The sequence below is a fragment of the Castanea sativa genome, chromosome 6 (genome assembly GCF_040712315.1).
Source record: "Castanea sativa cultivar Marrone di Chiusa Pesio chromosome 6, ASM4071231v1".
Classification (NCBI taxonomy): domain Eukaryota; kingdom Viridiplantae; phylum Streptophyta; class Magnoliopsida; order Fagales; family Fagaceae; genus Castanea; species Castanea sativa.
This window is the reverse complement of record NC_134018.1, coordinates 14,452,526-14,472,367: the sequence shown is the minus strand read 5'-3', so window position 1 is coordinate 14,472,367 and position 19,842 is coordinate 14,452,526. Positions and strand designations below refer to the sequence as shown.

At 35.4% G+C, this 19,842-nt stretch overlaps 1 protein-coding gene and 1 pseudogene across 1 annotated transcript; both read left to right on the top strand.

Moving 5' to 3' along the window:
- Window positions 1-6,910: 6,910 nt before the first annotated feature.
- LOC142639502 (uncharacterized) lies at window positions 6,911-7,393 on the top strand. The gene has a single exon (XM_075813666.1). It carries the CDS (start codon window positions 6,911-6,913, stop codon window positions 7,391-7,393), a length of 483 nt encoding a protein of 160 aa, XP_075669781.1.
- A 4,475-nt stretch (window positions 7,394-11,868) lies between these two features.
- LOC142638001 (G-type lectin S-receptor-like serine/threonine-protein kinase At4g27290) lies at window positions 11,869-19,502 on the top strand (annotated as a pseudogene).
- Window positions 19,503-19,842: the final 340 nt, after the last annotated feature.

Here is a 19,842-nt window from a genome sequence, read left to right as displayed (position 1 = left end):
GAAGACCCAGAGATTCCATTCTTTAGCCTAGCTACCATTGGCACTGCCACTAACAACTTTTCAAGCAATAACAAGCTTGGTGAAGGTGGCTTTGGACTTGTATACAAGGTAACTCCACAAGGTGCTTTTATAAATACCATAGACAAGCAGTTATCATCATTTTCAATATCAATAAAATCTAATTACAAATGTGAATTTCCAGAGTATACTAACAGATGGACAAGAAATTGCTGTTCAGAGGCTTTCAAAAAGTTCTGGACAAGGATTATGTGAGTTTAAAATGAAGTTATGTTGATTGCCAAATTGCAACATCAAAATCTTGTTAGACTTTTGGGTTATTACATCAAAGGAGAGGAGACAATGCTAATCTATGAATACATGCCCAACTGAAGCTTGGACTCCTTCATTTTCGGTTTGAACTTCTAAAATTATAATAATTTTAGCCAAACTTCATGAAATGTTTTTAGGATAGAGATTTCCTCCAATTTAGTCACATGGGTTACGTGCTAGTTTAATACAAATGGATGGTTCTATACACAGTCACAAAATGGGTTCGAGGAGATTCTTCCTATCCGATTTGAGGAAAACTTTGTCATTTTTTTTAATTATTTAAAGAAATTTCAATTTCTTTTTTCATTGTTCAAGTTGGACATAGTATTAACATAAATGAGAAACTTGCAGATCAACCAGAGATAATGTTTTAGGTTGGTCTATGCGCTTCAACATTATTTGTGGGATTGCACGGGGGCTTCTATATCTTCATGAAGATTCTAGATTGAGAATTAGACATAGAGATCTAAAAGCAAGTTATATTTTACTTGATAGTAGGATGAACCCAAAAATTTCTGACTTTGGCATGGCTAAAATCTTTGGTGGAGATCAAATTGAAGGAAATACAAACAGAGTGGTTGGGACTTTGTAAGTATTCTGAATATGCTCTCTTATTGATATATTTTTCTAATGGCATATTTTTAGTAAAATCCGATGTCTATAGCTTTAGAATATTGATGCAAGATAGATTAAGTGGAAAGAAAAATCGAGGGTCTTTCTATCAAGATCATGGTCTAAACCTTGTTGGATATGTAAGTTCTTAGAAGGGTTTTCCCTCCATTTTACATATAATGAAAGAAAATTTTGAAATGTTTTAGGCATGGAAATTATGGAATGAAGGCAAGCATTTAGAAATGATCGATGCTTGTTTAAAGGAATCTTGCACCCTATTGGAGATTGTTCATTGTCTCCAAATTAGTTTCTTGTGTTTGCAACAACATCATGAGGACCGACCAAACATGTCATATAGGGTTGTGATGCTGCATAGTGAGAGTTCATTACCTAAATCCAAAGATCCTATTTTCTCTATAGGAAAAAAAAATTTCCTTTATCCAAAAAGAACCAATCATCCTTAAACAGTGAAATTACCGTTACATTGTTGGAGGCTCGATAGCCAAATGTCGTATCAATTGCATTATATTACATATTCTATAATTGATATTTCACTTGTACATTTTTTAATTTAAACATGGATGTTTCCCTAATTATGTGACGTCCTTCATATTTGAATCTTAAAGGCTTAAAATGGAGTCTTCAAAAAAAAAAGAAAATAAAAGTTTAGGGTTACTTATAATCTATTTAACCAGCTTTTTAACAAAGAAAGTTGTTCTAATGAGAATTAAAGTGTTCTCATTCAGTAGCATAGCAAGGAAATATTTTTAGGGGGGGCTAAGGTAAACACAATAAAGTTCTTATATATAAAAAGATGGCTAAACAAAATCTTAATTTCACAAAATAACTTTAAATTAAAAAGGTTGCTTTTACGCTCTTTCATGACACTAAAATCACTTATAATTGAAGCTAAACCAAATTGGTGCAAACAACATGAGAAGTCATTTTTGCATCAATTGTAGATCTTTCACCCATAAGTTAATATGAAATGTGAAATCTTGAATATTAAATTTTATAACCTCAATACCTCAAATTGATAAATTAAACGAGTTTATAATTATAATTTAATTTAATTATCCAAGCCACTAATATCAACTAAACAAACAACTAACAAATTACTATTATCAAATTATAATAAATTTAATTTAAGAACAAAACTACTCAACCACGCTAAGAACCTACAGCTACAGTACTCTACTCTAGTACTGGACCCATAGTTACTTTAGTTTTCAGGATTGGAATTGTTGTATATATTTTTTATCAAAAATATTTGGGGGGGGGGGGGGGGGGGGGGGGGGGGGCGGGCCTCTGCTTGTGTTCTCATTGTAAAATTTCTCCCCCATAAAATGGTTGGTTAAAAGTTAATGGTAGCAAATCTCAAAGAAAAGTGGTAAGGTGATGTCGTGGAAGCTTGAAAAAAGCTCACATGATACTTTCTTGATAGGACAGAAACTAAACTATTAGATTCTGGTAGTAAACCTCGAATCCACGAGGGGTTTCCCTGAATTCACAAGGAAATAAACTGGAACCCACCAAAGAAAAAAATTTGACCAAAGTCTGTGTTTATTAATATTACTTGCTACAAAACATATAAATACTGAGAAAAATGTTTAAAATCCTAATTTGCTCTAATTAGGAAATTAGATGACAAAATACCAAAATTTTCCAAAAATAGCAAAATTGAGTTAAATGCAAAATTACAAACTACTGACCTTAAGAGTCGTCCCCAAAACAAGCAAGACCTTGTTCTTACTATAAACAGCAAAATTGCAGTTTTCTAGGCCTAAATGAAGGAATTCGCCATTTTCAGGAAGTATCTTGTGGCAAAGCAACAACTATTGCTCAGAAGGCCATTTCACTTTAGCTTACCAAATTTCATGCGATTCCGACTCCAAGGCTCTCATGATTTCTGCTAGTTCTTTTTTGCCTTGCGCGTTAAGTTCAAGCGTGCATGAAAGTCCAGGAAGGTCATAGCGGTCTATTCTACATCATAAGGATTGATAAATCAAAAGGCCACCTGTTTGCAAGTAAAGGATAAAAGTTTTTGTTTGCTTATTGCCTTATGTTGTCTCCAGGATATTACATTATCAAATTTGATAAGGATCAAAGATGTGTTAGCAAATCCTAATTATAATATATATCAAAATTGGGTTGTGTCAATAAAATTGTAATAGGATTGAGTTCAGGATAAAGCTGCTTAAAGACTACAAAGTGTTGATATGCTCAAATATATAAAGTTGATATTTTTCCTATATCTCTTTCGTGATAATAAAATTTTTAAGAGAAACTTTTTTTTTTTTTGGGGAGAAAATTTAAGTAAAATTTGTTATATTGAAAAGTAGACATTTGAGGCTTCAAAAGGAACACAAATTTGACCCAATTTGGGTTTAAAATGAACCAAATATAATATTTGGATATGGCATAATTATGCTACAACTAAGAATCAAGCTTAAGCAAGGAACCTAAATAAGGGTATCATCCCTAATATTTGGATATGGCATAATATTTGTGTAACGCAAGCAGTGCTGGATTTCCTAAATAAGGGTATCATCCCTCCAAAGTTTAATGATACTCCTCATTCTTATACCTAAAGTCAAGGAACCTACTAAAATCACACAGTATAGGCCTATTAGTTTGAGTAATGTGGTTTCTAGGCTTGCTTCCAAAGTCCTTGCTAATAGGTTGAAACTTGTATTCTCACATATTATTAGTGAAAATCAAAGTGCTTTTACATCTAACCGTCTAATCACAGATATTGTCTTAGTTGCCATTGAAACTATGCATCACATAAGCCAAAAGAAGAGTGGGAAAGTCAGGGAGATGGCTCTAAAGTTAGACATGAGTAAAGCTTATGACAGAATCAAATTGGGATGTCTAGAGTAGATAATAGTTAAGATGGGCTTTCATAATCATTGGATAGATATAATGATGTGTTGCGTCCATTCTGTAACTTATTCTGTAACAATTAATGGGCAACCTCGAGGCCTTATTACCCCCACTAGGGGACTATGCCAAGGGGACCCTCTTTCTCCTTATTTGTTTCTAATATGTGCAGAGGGCTTATCATCTATGCTTAAGGCATTAGTAGACCAAGACACTATCAAGGGAGTGGTGGCTTGTGCAAGGGGACCTAAGATCTCTCATTTATTTTTTGCGAATGACAGCCTAATTTTCTACCGAGCTACTTCTGAGGGATGCTCCAACTTGCTTAAATTTTTGGAAAATTACGAAAAGGCATCCTGTCAACAACTAAATTGTGAGAAGACATCCTTGTTTTTTAGTCGAAATACCCCCCAAGCCACACAGGATGAGATTAAAAGTAGATTTGGGACTAAAATAATAAAAGAGCATGAGAAGTACCTAGGGCTCCCTTCTTTGGTGGGAAGAATAAGTGCAACACTTTCCACCAATTTCTTGAGCGATTGAACAATAAACTGTTAGGCTGGAAAGAAAAATTGTTATTTAATGTTGGTAAGGAGATATTAATCAAAATTGTTGCTCAGGCTGTTCTGACTTATTCTATGAGCGTCTTCAAGCTTCCCAACGCCTTGTGTGACGAGATGACAAGTATGGTTCGTAAATTCTGGTGGGGTCAAGCTAATGAAAAAAATAAAATGGTTTGGCTAAGTTGGGAAAAAATGTGTTTATCTAAAGAGGAAAGAGGATTGGGTTTTCGGGATCTAATGGCATTCAATCTTGCTCTTTTGGCTAAGCAAGGTTGGCAGTTGCAAACAAATACCAATTCTTTAGTTCACAAGGTCTTCAAGGCACATTATTTTCCTAATTATGGAGGGCTATCTTTCGGCTAAGTTGGGTAACCACCCTTTGTATGCTTAAAGGAGTATTTTAGCAACTCAATCAATTGCTTGGCAAGGTCATCGGTGGCAGGTTGGGAATGGGCAAAATCTTGACATATGGAACGATAAATGGTTGCCCCCAGTGGTGGCTCTAGAAATTTTTTTCAGGGTATTCCTCGACAAGCATAAATTACACGATCTAATAAAAAGAAAATTTTATATATATATATATATATATATATATTTATAAGTAATAAAGATTCATTGATATTAAAAAGAGAGAATCACCCAAGTACACAAGAAGTATCTTGGGTACGTGGTTTTCTTATCAAGTATTTGTCCATAATTCTAGCAAAAGAATAAACAATAAACTATAAGTTTATTTGAAATATTAATAAATTATTAATTATTGTTGTTTAGTTGTTTCATTAATTTGTTTGTCTTTTATAAATTATAATTTGTTATATTATTGTTTCATTAATTATAAAATTATTAATTGTTGTTTAGCCTAACATAATTTAATTTGTTTTCCTTTTATAATGTATTGATTAATTAAATTATTAACTATTAATTATTAATTATTTTTCCCAATTAATTATTGATTAATTAAATTATTATTTATTAATTACACATTACATTAAAAGAGTCCATCATGTGCACGTTACACATTCCATATGCTGAAATGCACATTACGCTGCTGCTGCTGCCAATCAGAAAATTTCACAATTACAACTTTACAAATCACAATAGCACTAAAAGACAATTAATGTCTCTGAGTCCACCAACCAACACCAACACACACCAACAGTCCAACCAACACCAACACATTACACACCAACCAAGACCAATGGATAAGAATCAATCATAAGATAAAGCCAAAAGCAAAATGCTAAAGGCATAAAAAGTTAATAAAGAGGGAGAGAGAGAGTCATAAATACTAAGTAAGTTCATTATTTTCATTTCCTATATTCATTTCAGTCTCAGATTTGAGATAAAGAGAGTGAGAGACTGAGAGAGAGTCAGAGAGGAAAAGAGAGAGAAATACCTGGGCGACGGCGGCGATGTGCGACGGTGATGGCGACGGCGACGATGAGCGACTGCGACTGCGACTGGAAGTCTAGAACTGCGACTGCGACTGCGACTGCGACGATGTGGACCGATCTCCGTCTCCGATGCGATGAGGGGCGACGATGTCCGATCACCGATGAGCGACTGTGACTGGAGCTGGACCGATCTGGCGATCTCCGATGTCCGATGAGCGACTGGAACGATCTAACTTCTAAGGGGAGGCGTTGTTCTCTGTTTTTCCTTTTTAGGTTTGCTTAATGCTTTAGCTTTAGTGATTTTTTTATTTTTTTTTTGAGAAAAACTTTAGTGATGTACTGAACCTGAACTACTGATAACTGATTTGAGGTTTCTGATCTGTATTGGGGTTTTTTTTTTTTTTTTTTGAGAAACCGTGGGTTTGCTTCCTCTGTCATCTGTTGGGCTTGATGTTGGGCTTGCCGTGATGCCATCCGTTGTTTTGCTCTTACAATTTTTTTTTTCTCTGTTACAATTTTTTTTTTCAGATTTTAGTTGAATTTTTTTTTGGGCTTTTTTTTTTTTGCTCAAATTTGAGGGTGTTCCTAATTTTGATTGAGGGTGTTCCTATTTTTTTTTAAGGGAAAAAAAAAATTAGTATGCATAAATTTCAAGTCAGGGTGTTCCTGGGAACACCCTGACCATAACATGGCGCCGCCACTGGTTGCCCCAACCATCTACTTTCAAGCTTACGGCCAATCCTTTAGGAGTTCCATATGGTGCCAAAGTGTCTCTCCTCATCGACCCTTACACACAAGAATGAAGGAAAAATATCGTACACCAATACTTTTCCTATGATGATGCTGATTCTATCCTTGGCATCCCATTGAGCATCCGGTTGCCTCAAGATAGAATGAATTGGGCTTCCACTTCTAAGGCGACATTCTAATTGAAAAGTGCGTATAAGGTAGCTATAGCAGTGGATAGTACTGGGAGTACAGGAGAGTCATCAACCAACCAACATCAGACACAATTTTGGAAGAAACTATGGAAGCTCCATATACTAAATAAGGTTAAGCCCTTTGCATGGAGAGCATGCAAAAACATCATTCCAACTAAAGCTAATCTTTGTCAAAGGAAGGTTATTGATGACCCAATCTGTGAGGCATGCAATGATGAAGCGAAAAGAGGTGGACGTGTTTTGGGACTGTAATGTTGCTCGTGGAACATGGAGAATCACAAGCATTCCATTTGAAGTGCAGGGACTCTTCTTCTCCGAATTCACAGACTTCCTTTGGTACTTCGTGTATGTCCAAAATTTTAGGGATGATGTGTTGGAGCTTGTTGTCATGGTAGCATGGTGTTTGTGGTTTAGCCAGAATCAGGCTAGGCAGGGAAACGAGAGATTACGAGGTTCAGCTATAGTGCATAAGGCTAGGTACTTGTTGGATGTGTTTTACACGACTAACCTTGCATTGCCTCAGGTTTCAGGTGTGGAGGACACTCGGTGGATACCTCCAACTCAGCCTTGGTATAAGCTCAATGTTGATGGAGCCACGTTTAGAGCAACACAATCCTCTGGAGTTGGAGTTGTGATTAGAGATGATGTAGGCTATGTTTGGCAGCTTTAAGCAAAAATATACCTTGTCCACTGGGACCATTGTAGTGTGAAGCAAAAGTAGTGGAAAAAGGAGTAACTTTTGCTTGGGTTATGGGCTTTCGTGACGTCATGTTCGAGTGTGACTTGAAGGTTGTCTACGATTTCATAAATGAGTATTATGCGTCACCAGCTACTATCAGCAATATTATTGATGGGATCAGGCACAAGCTCAAGGATTTTAGGCAATTCTTGGTATCTCATGTGAGAAGACAAGGTAATCGCCCCACACACCTCTTAGCTCAGCATGCTAAGAGTGTTGTTAGTTTTGTAACTTAGATAGAGGAAAATCCTACTTTCATTGAGTCAGCTTTGATTCAAGATGTAATGTTTTTATCATCTTCTTAATAAAAGTTACGCATTTCTTATAAATTAAAAATTATAAAAAATAAAAAAAATAAATAAATAAATAAAAATAAAAGAAGAAAAGGTTAAGCAAGGACAGTCCATCTAGTGAAATTGCCACAATCTGCAATCTGATTTCTATCTACCTTACCCTAGGAAAAAGTCAACCTCTCCCACCATACGGTAAGGATTATTATTTTTGGAATTTTCTAGAGAGAGAAGGGGGAGAGATTTTAGCCTAATTCTAGGCCAGTTAGGCCATACCATAGGGGTAATTATTGAGTACACCCGGAGTACCTTAAATGCATACTCCCCCCTCTCATATAACTATGGGTCCTATTAATTAAATTTATGGTGGGACTCATAATTCATTTGAGAAAGAGGAGTACGCATTTATGGTACTCTCAGAGTTATTCAATAATTTTCCATAGCATAGGGCCTCATACAAGAGAAAGGCCCCCACATTTTGGGGCAATAGGTGATTTCGTTTTTTTATTGTAAAAAAATGTGAGTTGTAATTTTTTCCCTTTACAAAAGTATAAAAAAATTTGAAAATTCTAAAGGTACTCCAAATTTATTACAAAATACTTACAAACTGATGTGGTAAAAACATGACTAATGCTACTTAAAGAACATAATAAATTAAAGTTTAATTTTGAATAAATTTTTGACTTGTGACAAGCCAATATATATATGGTGTATTAACAATAAAAAAAATTTAAGAGAGTTTCAACCTATGGTTTACTCCTGATGATAGCTTTTTATCATCAAACCAAAAATACTAATCGATATTTGGTGTAGGACGGAATTGAACCCTAGCTCTCTTATTCAACCATTAGAGATTTTACCAATTGAGCTAACTGAAACCCACGATGGTTAATAAACTAAATATTGTTTAAGTGATATTTAAATAAACAAAGGCTCATTTTAAGTTTTTGCCATAAGCCTCAAATTGTATTAACCCATCCTTGTTTACAACTCTTTTTTTTTTTTTTTCTTTTTAAGTTAAGTAATGTAAGGGGTCAGAAGTCTTACCTCTCAATTGATTGACACCTTCTAGTGCCTCTAATTGAAACATCCATGATAGGCTAAAAATGTATTGACCCCTTTAGTAAATTAATCAATTAATTAGCTAAGTTAATTAATTAGATTCAATTACATGCAATAATCATGGTAATACAAACAAATCACCAACTAAGTTAAATACAGTGGAAAATAAATTTGAAACAGGTGATTAGTTTACGAATTGAGAAAACCACCGAGGCAAAACCCCACCAGGTGAATTTAAGGTCACCACTCCTGAGAATCCACTATTATCAAAACAAGCGGTTACAAGTAAAAGGAATTCCAATACCTATTACCAACCTATAGTTGAACCTTTACGCCAATACCCAATTGGACTTGTGATGTCGCGGAATATCTCCTTTCAATGTACGAATCCCAGTACGTGACTAACCAATGATGCATGGATCCTAATACGTGACTAACACACCAACTTGAGGAATATACCAGAGAGTATACCTGTGTGTTTTGTCATTTCTATATGACTCATGTGCACATTCTTAGGGGGAGAAATTATACCTCGTGCACATTTATAGGGGGAAAAAGCCATAGGGGAGATGCATATACTAAAGGGGAGAAGAAATTTTTTTTTCTTTTGACAAAACCTTGTTTTGCTTGTTTTACCTTATACTTGTTTTCTCGTTGCTTTATGGTGATTTAAGTTACATTTAGTATCTATGCTTTGTTGCTCTCATTGCATCGTGTTTATGTGTTGGAACACTCTTGTGCCCTTGTTGGATCTTGTATCCTTAATGCAAATACCTTAGAATCCTTATTGGATCTTGTATCCTTAATGCAAATACTTTAATGTTTTGCATTGGTTGTGTGTTGGACATACATACCTCCTTATGCTATTATGCTTTATTGGTTGCATGTTCATATGATCATTTGCTTTGCCATATGATCATTGTAGTCATTTTCATATGATTGTTTGGGTGTATGATCAAGTTACTCACATGTTTCACATCTTGTTTACTTGATTTCAATTTACTTGTTACATTATACTTGTCCTTTTATTACTTGCTTTACCTTGAGGGTCTAATACGTTTTGTGCAAGTGTTTCAAGATACAGGTGTATTCGTGCAAGTGCTTCACAGCTTCATTGAAAGCTTGGATTTGTGTTAAAACACAAGAGCTTATTTAGACCCCAAATTAAAAAATTACGGCTAGGTTAATTTTACTATAACTTATCTAAGTGCGGAAATAAGAGTAAATGAAGCGCAATTAACCGATACTACTCTAGTGCATAAACATGAACAACAAACAATAAAAGTAAAGCACAAGAGTAAGGGAAGAGAGACGCAAACACAAGATTACATGGCGATGTGTTATCGAAGAGAAAATCGAAGAACTCGGCGAAAAACCTCTCCGCCGCCCTCCAATCGGTAAATCGATCCACTAGATGATAAGTTAGGATACACGAATAACAAGAGACCCTCCAAGCCTAATCTACCCAATGTACCTAAGCCCTCCAAGCTCCAACTCCAACAAGACTTCTCGGAACCGTGTCTTGTCTAACTTTCCGGATCCCGCAATACGCTCGATTGCATCTACTAAGGCTCACCGGCTTCTTTTGTCAAATCCCCAAAACTTCTCAAGGTATGACAATGGGAGAGGGGAGGAGAAGAAGCTAGAATGATTTCTCACTAAGGACGAGTAGCTCTCTCTCTAAAAGATGGGTGCGTGTGTTGTAGAAAACCTATCTAGGGTTTTTCTCTCTAAATGACCTCTGTTACTATTGTGGATAATGAGGGTATATATAGTATGGGTGTAGGGTAAAAAAGTCATACTTAAAAATCCTCTAAGCAGAGACTTTCGTGAGTGTCTCGCGAGAAGGCCTTACCCGCGAGACACTCACGAAATCCCCCAAGCTGGCATGACTCTTCAGCTTCCAGTATGTTCTTCTCACGTAGCTCTTTTACGAGTTAGCTTCTAGCGAGATACTCGCGAAATCCACTGATTCTTCATTTTATGTTTAATTCCTCACCAACTTAATACTAAACCCAATACAAAAAAATCTCACAAAATACAAGAAAAAAATTAAAGCAATTACAACACTTTTTGTCATGAAATAAAGCCAATATAAAGCACAGTTGTAAATCACAACTTTACAGTGAAGATGTTGGCTGCAAAGTTCTTCAGTCATCAACTTGAAGATCAAGAATCTTCTTAGTTACAAAACCCTTGGCTCAAAGATGCAGTAGTTTCTACAAAGAATATGATGAACTAGGGCAAATTCTATCTCCGGTCACAATTTGCATGCACAATGATAGATATGATCTGTCGAGCCTTAATGAACAACACTTCTTCACTTGTTTTTTGGACAGATTTGCATGACTTTAATATTAAACTTAAACTCTTGTTCCTTGAAATACTAAACTCATCTTAGATCTACCTAATTACAAGTAAAGTGCATTTTTTCAAAAAATTAGTCAATTTACCTAACATATATCTCTAACAAGTTCCACATATATCCTAACAATCCAGATTCAAATCCTTCTTCCTCCAACTATCGAATTATAAAATAAAAAAAGAATTAAGTGTATGCGTAATTTTAAAGAATAGTATAGCAAAACAATAGCATAGATTAAGGTCTTTTTCACTATTATGTTACGTTAGAAAGATCAAGGATTTTTTCTGATCAGGATCAGGAAAAATCCTTGATCTTTCTTGAACGTAAAAATTCTTAGCCCACGAATGTTGTTACTGAACAGTGAACACCGGCATAAGAAGTCAGTAGACATGTCAATAGTCAATGGTCCAAATCCTAGTGCTCAGTGCTCAGCATTCCATTCCTTTGTCGACCTTTCTGTCACATCCTAGTGCAGAAATAGTTGGGATCAAGACAAAGTGACAAACTACGAAAAATGTGACATCTACTAAAGGGAGTAATGTGGAAATTCTTGTTCACAACAAATTGTAGAAATTTAAAAGAGCAACGACTTGCTTGAGTCAATGCATGACTTTCTATGTTGTAGTCTTTGCTCATCATAATGGGTCTCACTTTAACTTGTTGGCTACTAGCTCAAAGAACAGAAAGCAATGGACATCTCTGTTTTTGTCTTTTTGAGTTCCAGTTTTTTTCTTTTCTACTTTGCATTCTCACATGCCACTGACAACATTACTCGATCGCAATTCCTACGTGATAGTGAGGCCACAACCTTGGTTTCTAAAGATGGAGGCTTTGCTCTGGGTTCTTCAGTCCAGGTAATTCCACTAACCGTTACTTGGGAATTTGGTACAACAATATCCCAATAAGACGGTTGTTTGGGTAGCAAACCGGCGCAATCCAATCACAGACTCGTCTGGCGTGTTGATGGTAAGCAGTTCAGGTAGTCTTGTTCTTCTCAACCAAAATCCAAATGTTGTTTGGTCGGCAAATTCAACAAAAGAGGCCGGGAATTCAATGGTACAGCTTTTAGATTCAGGAAATCTAGTAGTAAGAGAAGGGCATGAAGAAAACCCAGAAAATTATTTGTGGCAAAGCTTTGACTATCCTTCTGATACGTGGCTACCAGGGATGAAAGTTGGATGGGACTTAAGGACTCGTCTTGAAAGGCGCCTAACTGCATGGAAGAGTCCAGATGACCCCTCTCTTGGAGAACTGAGTTGGGGATTGAACTCCATGAATACCCTGAGATAGTCATGAAGAAAGGTTCCGGTGAGTTCTTCCGGACTGGTCCATGGAATGGCCTTGGTTTCAGTGGCGCACCAGAGATAAGGTCCACCGTGGTTTACAACTTCAGTTTTGTCTCCAACAAGGACGAGGTATACTTCATGTTCGACATGATTCAGCATTCTGTAATCGCAAGAGCAGTTTTGAACCAAACTCGGTATGAGCGCTACATTTGGGTCGATGGAAAATGGAGCCAGTACTATTATTTTCCAAGAGACGAATGTGACACTTAAAATTTATGTGTTTATGGAAATTGTATCATTGGTGAGTCACCTATCTGTCAACGTATACAAGGATTCAAGCCTAAGTCAGAGGAAACATGGTATCCAGAGGAGTGGTCTAAGGGATGTGTACGCAGTACGCAATTGAGCTGCCAAGATAAAGAAAAAATTGGGTTCATTAAATTTGTTGGGTAAAAATTACCAGATACCACGTATACTTGGGTCAACCAAAGTATGAATCTAAAGGAATGCAGAGTCAAATGCTTGAACAACTGTTCCTGCGTGGTTACTCAAACTCAGATATCAGAGATGGAGGAAGTGGCTGCATCATCTGGCATGGGGATCTAATTGATATTAAACCGACTGCAGCTAATTATAGTCAGGATGTATATATTCGAATGCCTGCTTCAGAACCAGGTATGGGCCTATAGTCTTTTTTGCTGTACCTAAAATATGTTTGCTTTTCTATTGCTAATTCAACCATTCGTATTTTGATCGATGTGCCATCAATTTACCTGTAGTAAAACTTATTCGTATTTTGATGTGCAATCCAAACTAAGATCTTTGTTTTCATCTGTTTTATTGCGAATTCAACCAAGAAGTAGCTAAAGGCAAGCGAAAGATGAAGGTGATAGTAATAGTTGTGGTTGCCATAGCCGCAGTTTTTGGGGTGCTCTCGATTCCCTACTGCCTTTGCAAAATGACAAACTTGAAAGGTAATATTACTTTCTCTTAACCACTTTGGAAATGATATCGCAGAGTTGTGTAATTTAACTTCTAGAATCTTACAGAGCAGCTAATAAGGTGTTGAACAAGAAAGCTGTGATATACAGACCATTTGATCTTAATATAAAATCATGCTTAAGAAAGAAAATTTGCATAAGCTTATTAAAAGAATTTTGATGTTTAAGATGCAAAAAGAAAGCAATTTTAGAATTCTAACCCTACATGTAAACACCTAAAATGGGTCTGATGTTAGAGAGCCGAAAAGAAATAACTTTTAGAGAGGAAGAAAGTCAGCACTTTAAGGGTTGGTTTGAACAGGGGATAGAAAATGTGGAAAGAATGGAAAAGTGCAAATATAAAAGAGATTTTAATTCTCCCATATTTTTTGGTTTGAGGGTGTGGGTGCGGGTGCGGGTGCGGGTGCAAGCGCCCACAATGAGTGGTTTCCTTGTAGGAAGTACGCCTCAGCCTGGAGTGGACAAGTGGAAGGTGAAAATAGAGTAGCCACCTAATTTAGGTCTAGGAACCAAATTAAGCCTTTTAGGCTACTCACTTACATGCATAGATATGCATACCAAATTATGGGTTCGGAGTTTGGGTATGGCTTAGGAAGGTGTTAAGCACCCAAGACCACTCAGCTTATGGATTGGCCTCCATTATGTGTTGTTAAGCCATATTTAATTAAAGGGTTTATTAAGAGAGCCCTAATCCTTAAGCTAAACATACATCATGCACTTAACAAAATAACACACACACAACATATTAAATATCACACAATAACAAAAAAGAAAACACACTAAAACCAAAATCAAATTCTAATATGGATAACTAACAATTAATTAAACACAACAGGAAAAATATCAAATTAAACCCAACATGGCAAGATTGACCAAATAAAATATGAAAAGCAAATAAACATAAATAATTAACCTAAAACAGAGAATTCAAATTCAAATATATTAGAAAAACATGTAAATAATAATTAATTAAAATAAAACAAGAAATCTGCCTAACTTTAGGTTTAGGGTGCATATGCATACTTAATCATGCGTATGCATATTCGAAAACATGCGCGTGCATAATCAAGTATATGTATGCATACTCAGCACATAAACAGTAAAAATCACATTTTTATGTTAACAAAGATATTAATATAGAGAAATGAAGAAGCATGTTAGAAACCCTAAACACTAAACTAACATAAAGATAATGAAACAAAGAATCAACATAAATAAATAAACATGTAACAAATCAAACAAGTATACTAAACTACATTAAATAAATAATCATGTCAATCTTTACATAAAACTAAAATAATGAATGAAGAACAACCAAAACAGATTATAGATAGCCCAAAATCAAATTAATACATGTCAAAAGAATTACAACCGTTTGAGGTTTTTAAACCGACCCTTCAATGTCTACAATACTGAGATTAGATTGAGATAACAAGATAATTAAAGAGAAAACAATAGAAATTAGTAATCGCAACTCAATAACAATTTCTTTAGAAAAAGGTTTTGAAAAAAATTAGAAAACAAACTTTTTACTTTAGAACTAACTAAAAAGAGGTTTTTTTTATCATTAAAAAACGTGCTAAGATCTGTGTGATTTAAATTTTTTTTTTTTTTTTTAAAAAAAAAAGAATTAAGGTTTTAGAAAAGATGACGGGAAAAAATAAACTCTCTTTAGCTAGGGTTTTGATTGGAGACATAAGCTAAGTATTTAAACGTTAAAACCAGAGTTTTTGGAGCTTTTTAGAGGTCTTTGAACATTCCCAAGGGTCTAGGGGCTAACCCACATCAATGAATAATATTTTGGGCCTTAAAATTGAAGTTTTAGAGGTCTAGGAACAAAGGTACGTGTGTAGGGTTGAGGGTGCGTACGCACCATTAATCATATGCATACTTATGCTTTCCAAAACCTTAATTCTTGACAACACTGATGGCCAAACTTCAAACAGTCATAACTCACTTAATATAAATCCAAATCATGCAAATTTATGTCCAAATTGAAGCCTAGGATGTCTAACTTTCAACGAAACAAACTTCCCTCAAAACTTTTGTGGATCAAAAGTTATTATTAAAATAGTGAACAAAGATCATTTTTCAACAACACTTTCAAAGCAATTTGAGCACTTTTGAGTTGTGATTACTTCCAAACTATTGTGAACTTTTTAACTACTCTTGATTGACGTGTGCCAAGCTCATCGTCGAGGCTGAGGACCAAAGGTTATTAACAACTACAAAAAAACCCACCATTGATTCAAAAAAGAAAAGGAAACAAAAAACCACGATTTGATTATAAAAGAAAAAGGAAAAAAGGAATAAGAACAACGTTGAGCACACTGACATAGCAGAGTGAGGGCAGATTTTGCCTTTTCTCATTAACCACTCTCCTCCCCATTTTCTCTCCTAAAATCACCCCAAATTGGGGAAAAAAGATTTTGGAGGTCCTAGGGAGAAAAGACCAAAACTCTACCAAAATCTCGTCAATTTTCCACTCCAACCAAAGAAACCAAGAAACCTTTTTTTTTCTTCTCATATTTTCTCTTCCCTGTTTTCCATCCTCCCTGATTTCACCCAACCAAACGCACCTTTAAATTGAAAACCCATGTCTTTCATCCCATGAGATCTCATGAGAAAATCCTTCTAGTCCTATAAAAGGATTGTGACCCTAAGTTTTGAAACCTCAAAGCCTCTCTTCCAGTGAGTTCACTTTAGATCAAATCTTCAAGGAAGCACATTAAAGTGTGCCAAAGTTTCTAGTTTGTTTAAGCAGACATGTCATTCGTGAAGGGATTCATAGAAGAATAAGTTCAAAGTTCTAAACCAGTTTTGGTCATAATAGTGAGTTATCTCCTAAGACTGTATAATATAGGTATAACGGTTTTTATCAAAATTGTAAAACTCCTTTGGTAATTGATTTCCTTAGTTAAAATAGTTTACCCATATGAAACATTTTCCATATAGTGTTTTACCCTTTTTGTGAGATCTCCATCAATTTTCCACTTCAGTATTATATCGAGTGTCTCATCTTTTATCACTTTTATTATTCTGCAATAAGGCTTAGCGACCTGTTGTTTGTTGGTCCTTAATATTCAAAATTTTGGATCATATAATTGATTTAATTTGAAATAAAAGGTTAATTCCGCTGTACAATTAATTGATAGGTCTAAAAAGAATTTAATAGTTGTCAAATTTTAGTTCTTCTATATAATGTGAAGACCTTCTTGCTCTTATCAGACAAAATGGAGAACAATGTGATGATAGAACAAAACATTGAAGGGCAAAGTGAAGACTTAGAGGTCCCATTCTTCAACCTAGCTACCATAGCCACTGCCACTAACAACTTTTCAAGCAATAAAAAGCTCGGTGAAGGGGGTTTTGGACTCGTATACAAGGTAAATCTACAAAATGATTTATAAATACTAGACCATAGAAAAAGCAGTTCTTATCATATTTGATATCAATAAAATCTACTAATATATGAAAATTTTCAGGGTACACTAACAGATGGGCAAGAAATTGTTGTGAAAAGGCTTTCACATAGTTCTATGCAAGGATTGAATGAGTTTAAAACTGAAGTTACGTTGATTGCCAAATTACAACATCGTAATCTTGTTAGACTTTTGGGTTATTGCATTGGAGGACAGGAGAGCATGCTAATCTATGAATACATGCCCAACGGAAGCTTAGACTTCTTCATTTTTGGTTTGAACTTCTTTAAAACTTAATAATTTTTGCCAAAATTTTTTTTTTTTTTTAGGACTGAGTTTCTCTAAACCAATTTAGAGAAAATTTTCTCAATCTACTATGTGTCAACATAAAAAAGTACCCTTGTGTACTTTTTACGGTAAGGTAGTCGATACCGTACTGGTACCGACCATACCGGCCGGTATGTACCGTACCAATACATATACCACTATCGAAACGTCAACGTTTCGTACCGATTTAAATACCGGCCGTACCAGCCATGTACCAGCCATACCGGCCGATTTCGAGCAATACCGGCCAATACAGGAAAAAAAAATTTGTGTTTTTTCTTTCTTTTAATTGATGTTAAAGTCTAAAACCATGAATAACTTGTTCTGAATTGAGGTAATACACACACACACACACACATACATACATACATATATATATAATAACGGTAAACCCGAAACAGTACTCTGGTATTGTCCGGTACCGAAATATATCGTTCCACTGATCAAACCAGTACATCCTCTGGTACGAGATGGACTCCCTTGCTTTTTAGTCACATAATCTACTTAATAGTCATATGCCTTGTTCAAATTATTTAATGAATTATGTAAATTAATACAAGTGGAGGACATTTTCCTAACCCAATTTGGAGGAAAAATTTGTCCATTGTTTATTCTTATTTAAATAAATTCCAATTTCTTGTTTTATTGTTTATGTTGGACTTAGTATTAAAATGAATGAGAAACTTGCCAGATCAAATAAGAGCTAGAGTTTTGGATTGGTCTATGCGCTTCGACATTATTTGTGGGATTGCGAGGGGGCTTCTCTATCTTCATGAAGATTCTAGATTGAGGATTGTACATAGAGATCTTAAAGCAAGTAACATTTTACTTGATAATAAGATGAACCCAAAAATTTCTGACTTCGGTATGGCTAGAATCTTCGATGGAGATCAGACTGAAGGAAATACAAATAGAGTGGTTGGAACTTAGTAAGTATTCTTAACATTCTCTATTATCAAGTTTTTTTCCTAATCAAAGAGTTTCAATGTTAATAATATTTTGCAGTGGTTACATGGCACCTGAATATGCCATTGATGGTCTATTTTCAGTCAAATCTGATGTATTTAGCTTTGGAATATTGTTGTTAGAGATATTAAGTGGAAAGAAAAATCGAGGGTCTTTCCATCCAAGCCATGGTCTAAACCTTGTCAAATATGTGAGTTCTCAAAACAGTAGACTCTCTGTAAGTGCACAATTGCACCTGGACCCAAGAACAGTTATGGGCTCAGGCCCAATGAGCCTTAAACAATATGAATTTGTAGAGTGTGAGCTTGAAACCCAGGTTAGAAGTGTATGAGGATGAAATGACAAACTAAAGATTGCAAGTACTTGGAAACAAAAAGGAGTAATGTAAATAGGCCTCCTCGGACGTAAGCCGAGAGCTGTTCTTATATTATATATCTCTCTCTCTTTTTCTTTTTCTTTTTAGGTTACAAAAAGTTCCGTCCCGTTTCTGTCCTAGGTCCCTCCTTAAATACTCCTCTTTTTAATACTTTATCCACGTGTTGCCCCCAATTCCCCCCTTAGCCTAGATATTTCTTTTCTTAGTGCCTTTGAACAGTAACTAGAAGTTTCCCTTCCACTGTTTAAGTGTCACTTCCTCATTAATGCGGCCAGGGTGGTAGGTGCAGGGTCTTTAATGTGGAGGTAGCAGCCTTTACCTCTGATATTCTTCCAACATCAGCGCTTCTAGGACATTCAAGGGTTCTCTCCCTTTAACCATTGGTCTTGACCGTGTCATTCCCTAACCTTTACCATGAAGTCTCAGGCTCTTTAATGTCAGTCCGAGGGGAAAACCATCCTCGGCTGGATCCTCGGATCCTCGGCGTATAGGCCGACCCATAGCACCAACAATCTCTAACCCCAGAGTCAGGTCGGCCTCCCTTAACAAGGCCCAAAAGGCCCACGTTCCCACCAGGATCCTTTTGCCCCACACACTCTCCATTTCACAAATAATGATATAGATAATAACAAGAAATTTTTAAATTTTTTAGGCATGGAAATTATGGAAAGAAGGCAAACCTTTAGAACTCATTGATACTTGCTTAGAGGACTCTTGCATCCAATTGGAAATTGTATGTTGCCTCCACATTAGTTTCTTATGTTTGCAACAACATCCTGAGGATCGGCCTAACATGTCATATGTGGTCATGATGTTGCACGGTGAGAGTTTATTACCTGAACCTAAAGAGCCTACTTATTTTATAGGGAAAAATCGCCTTCATCGAGCGAGAACCAATCACCCTCAACCAATGAAATTACTGTTACACTATTAGAGGCTCGATAGCCAAATGGTCATATTAATTTCATTATTTTTTCTTTGGTAAACATATTAATTTCATTATTGCATATCTAATAACTATATTTCTGTTGTGTTTCTCAAAAATAAAATATTTCTATTGTACATTTTGTAAGTTAAACATATTTGTATTTCCCAGGTATGTAACATATCAATCTTATTTATTCGCTAAAGGCTTAAAATAGCTTCTTCAATAACAAAAAGGTTTGAGGCTACTTATAGTCTATTTAACTAGTTTCTTTAACAAAGAAAAAGTAGTTTTAATGAGACTTCAAGTTCTCATTCGAAAATTTCTCACCCTAAAAACGGTTGTCTAAAAGCTAATAAT

Bases quoted from the DNA above. Each gene is read 5' to 3' on its own strand.
- LOC142639502 (XM_075813666.1), top strand. From the start codon at position 6,911: ATGACCCAATCTGTGAGGCATGCAATGATGAAGCGAAAAGAGGTGGAC.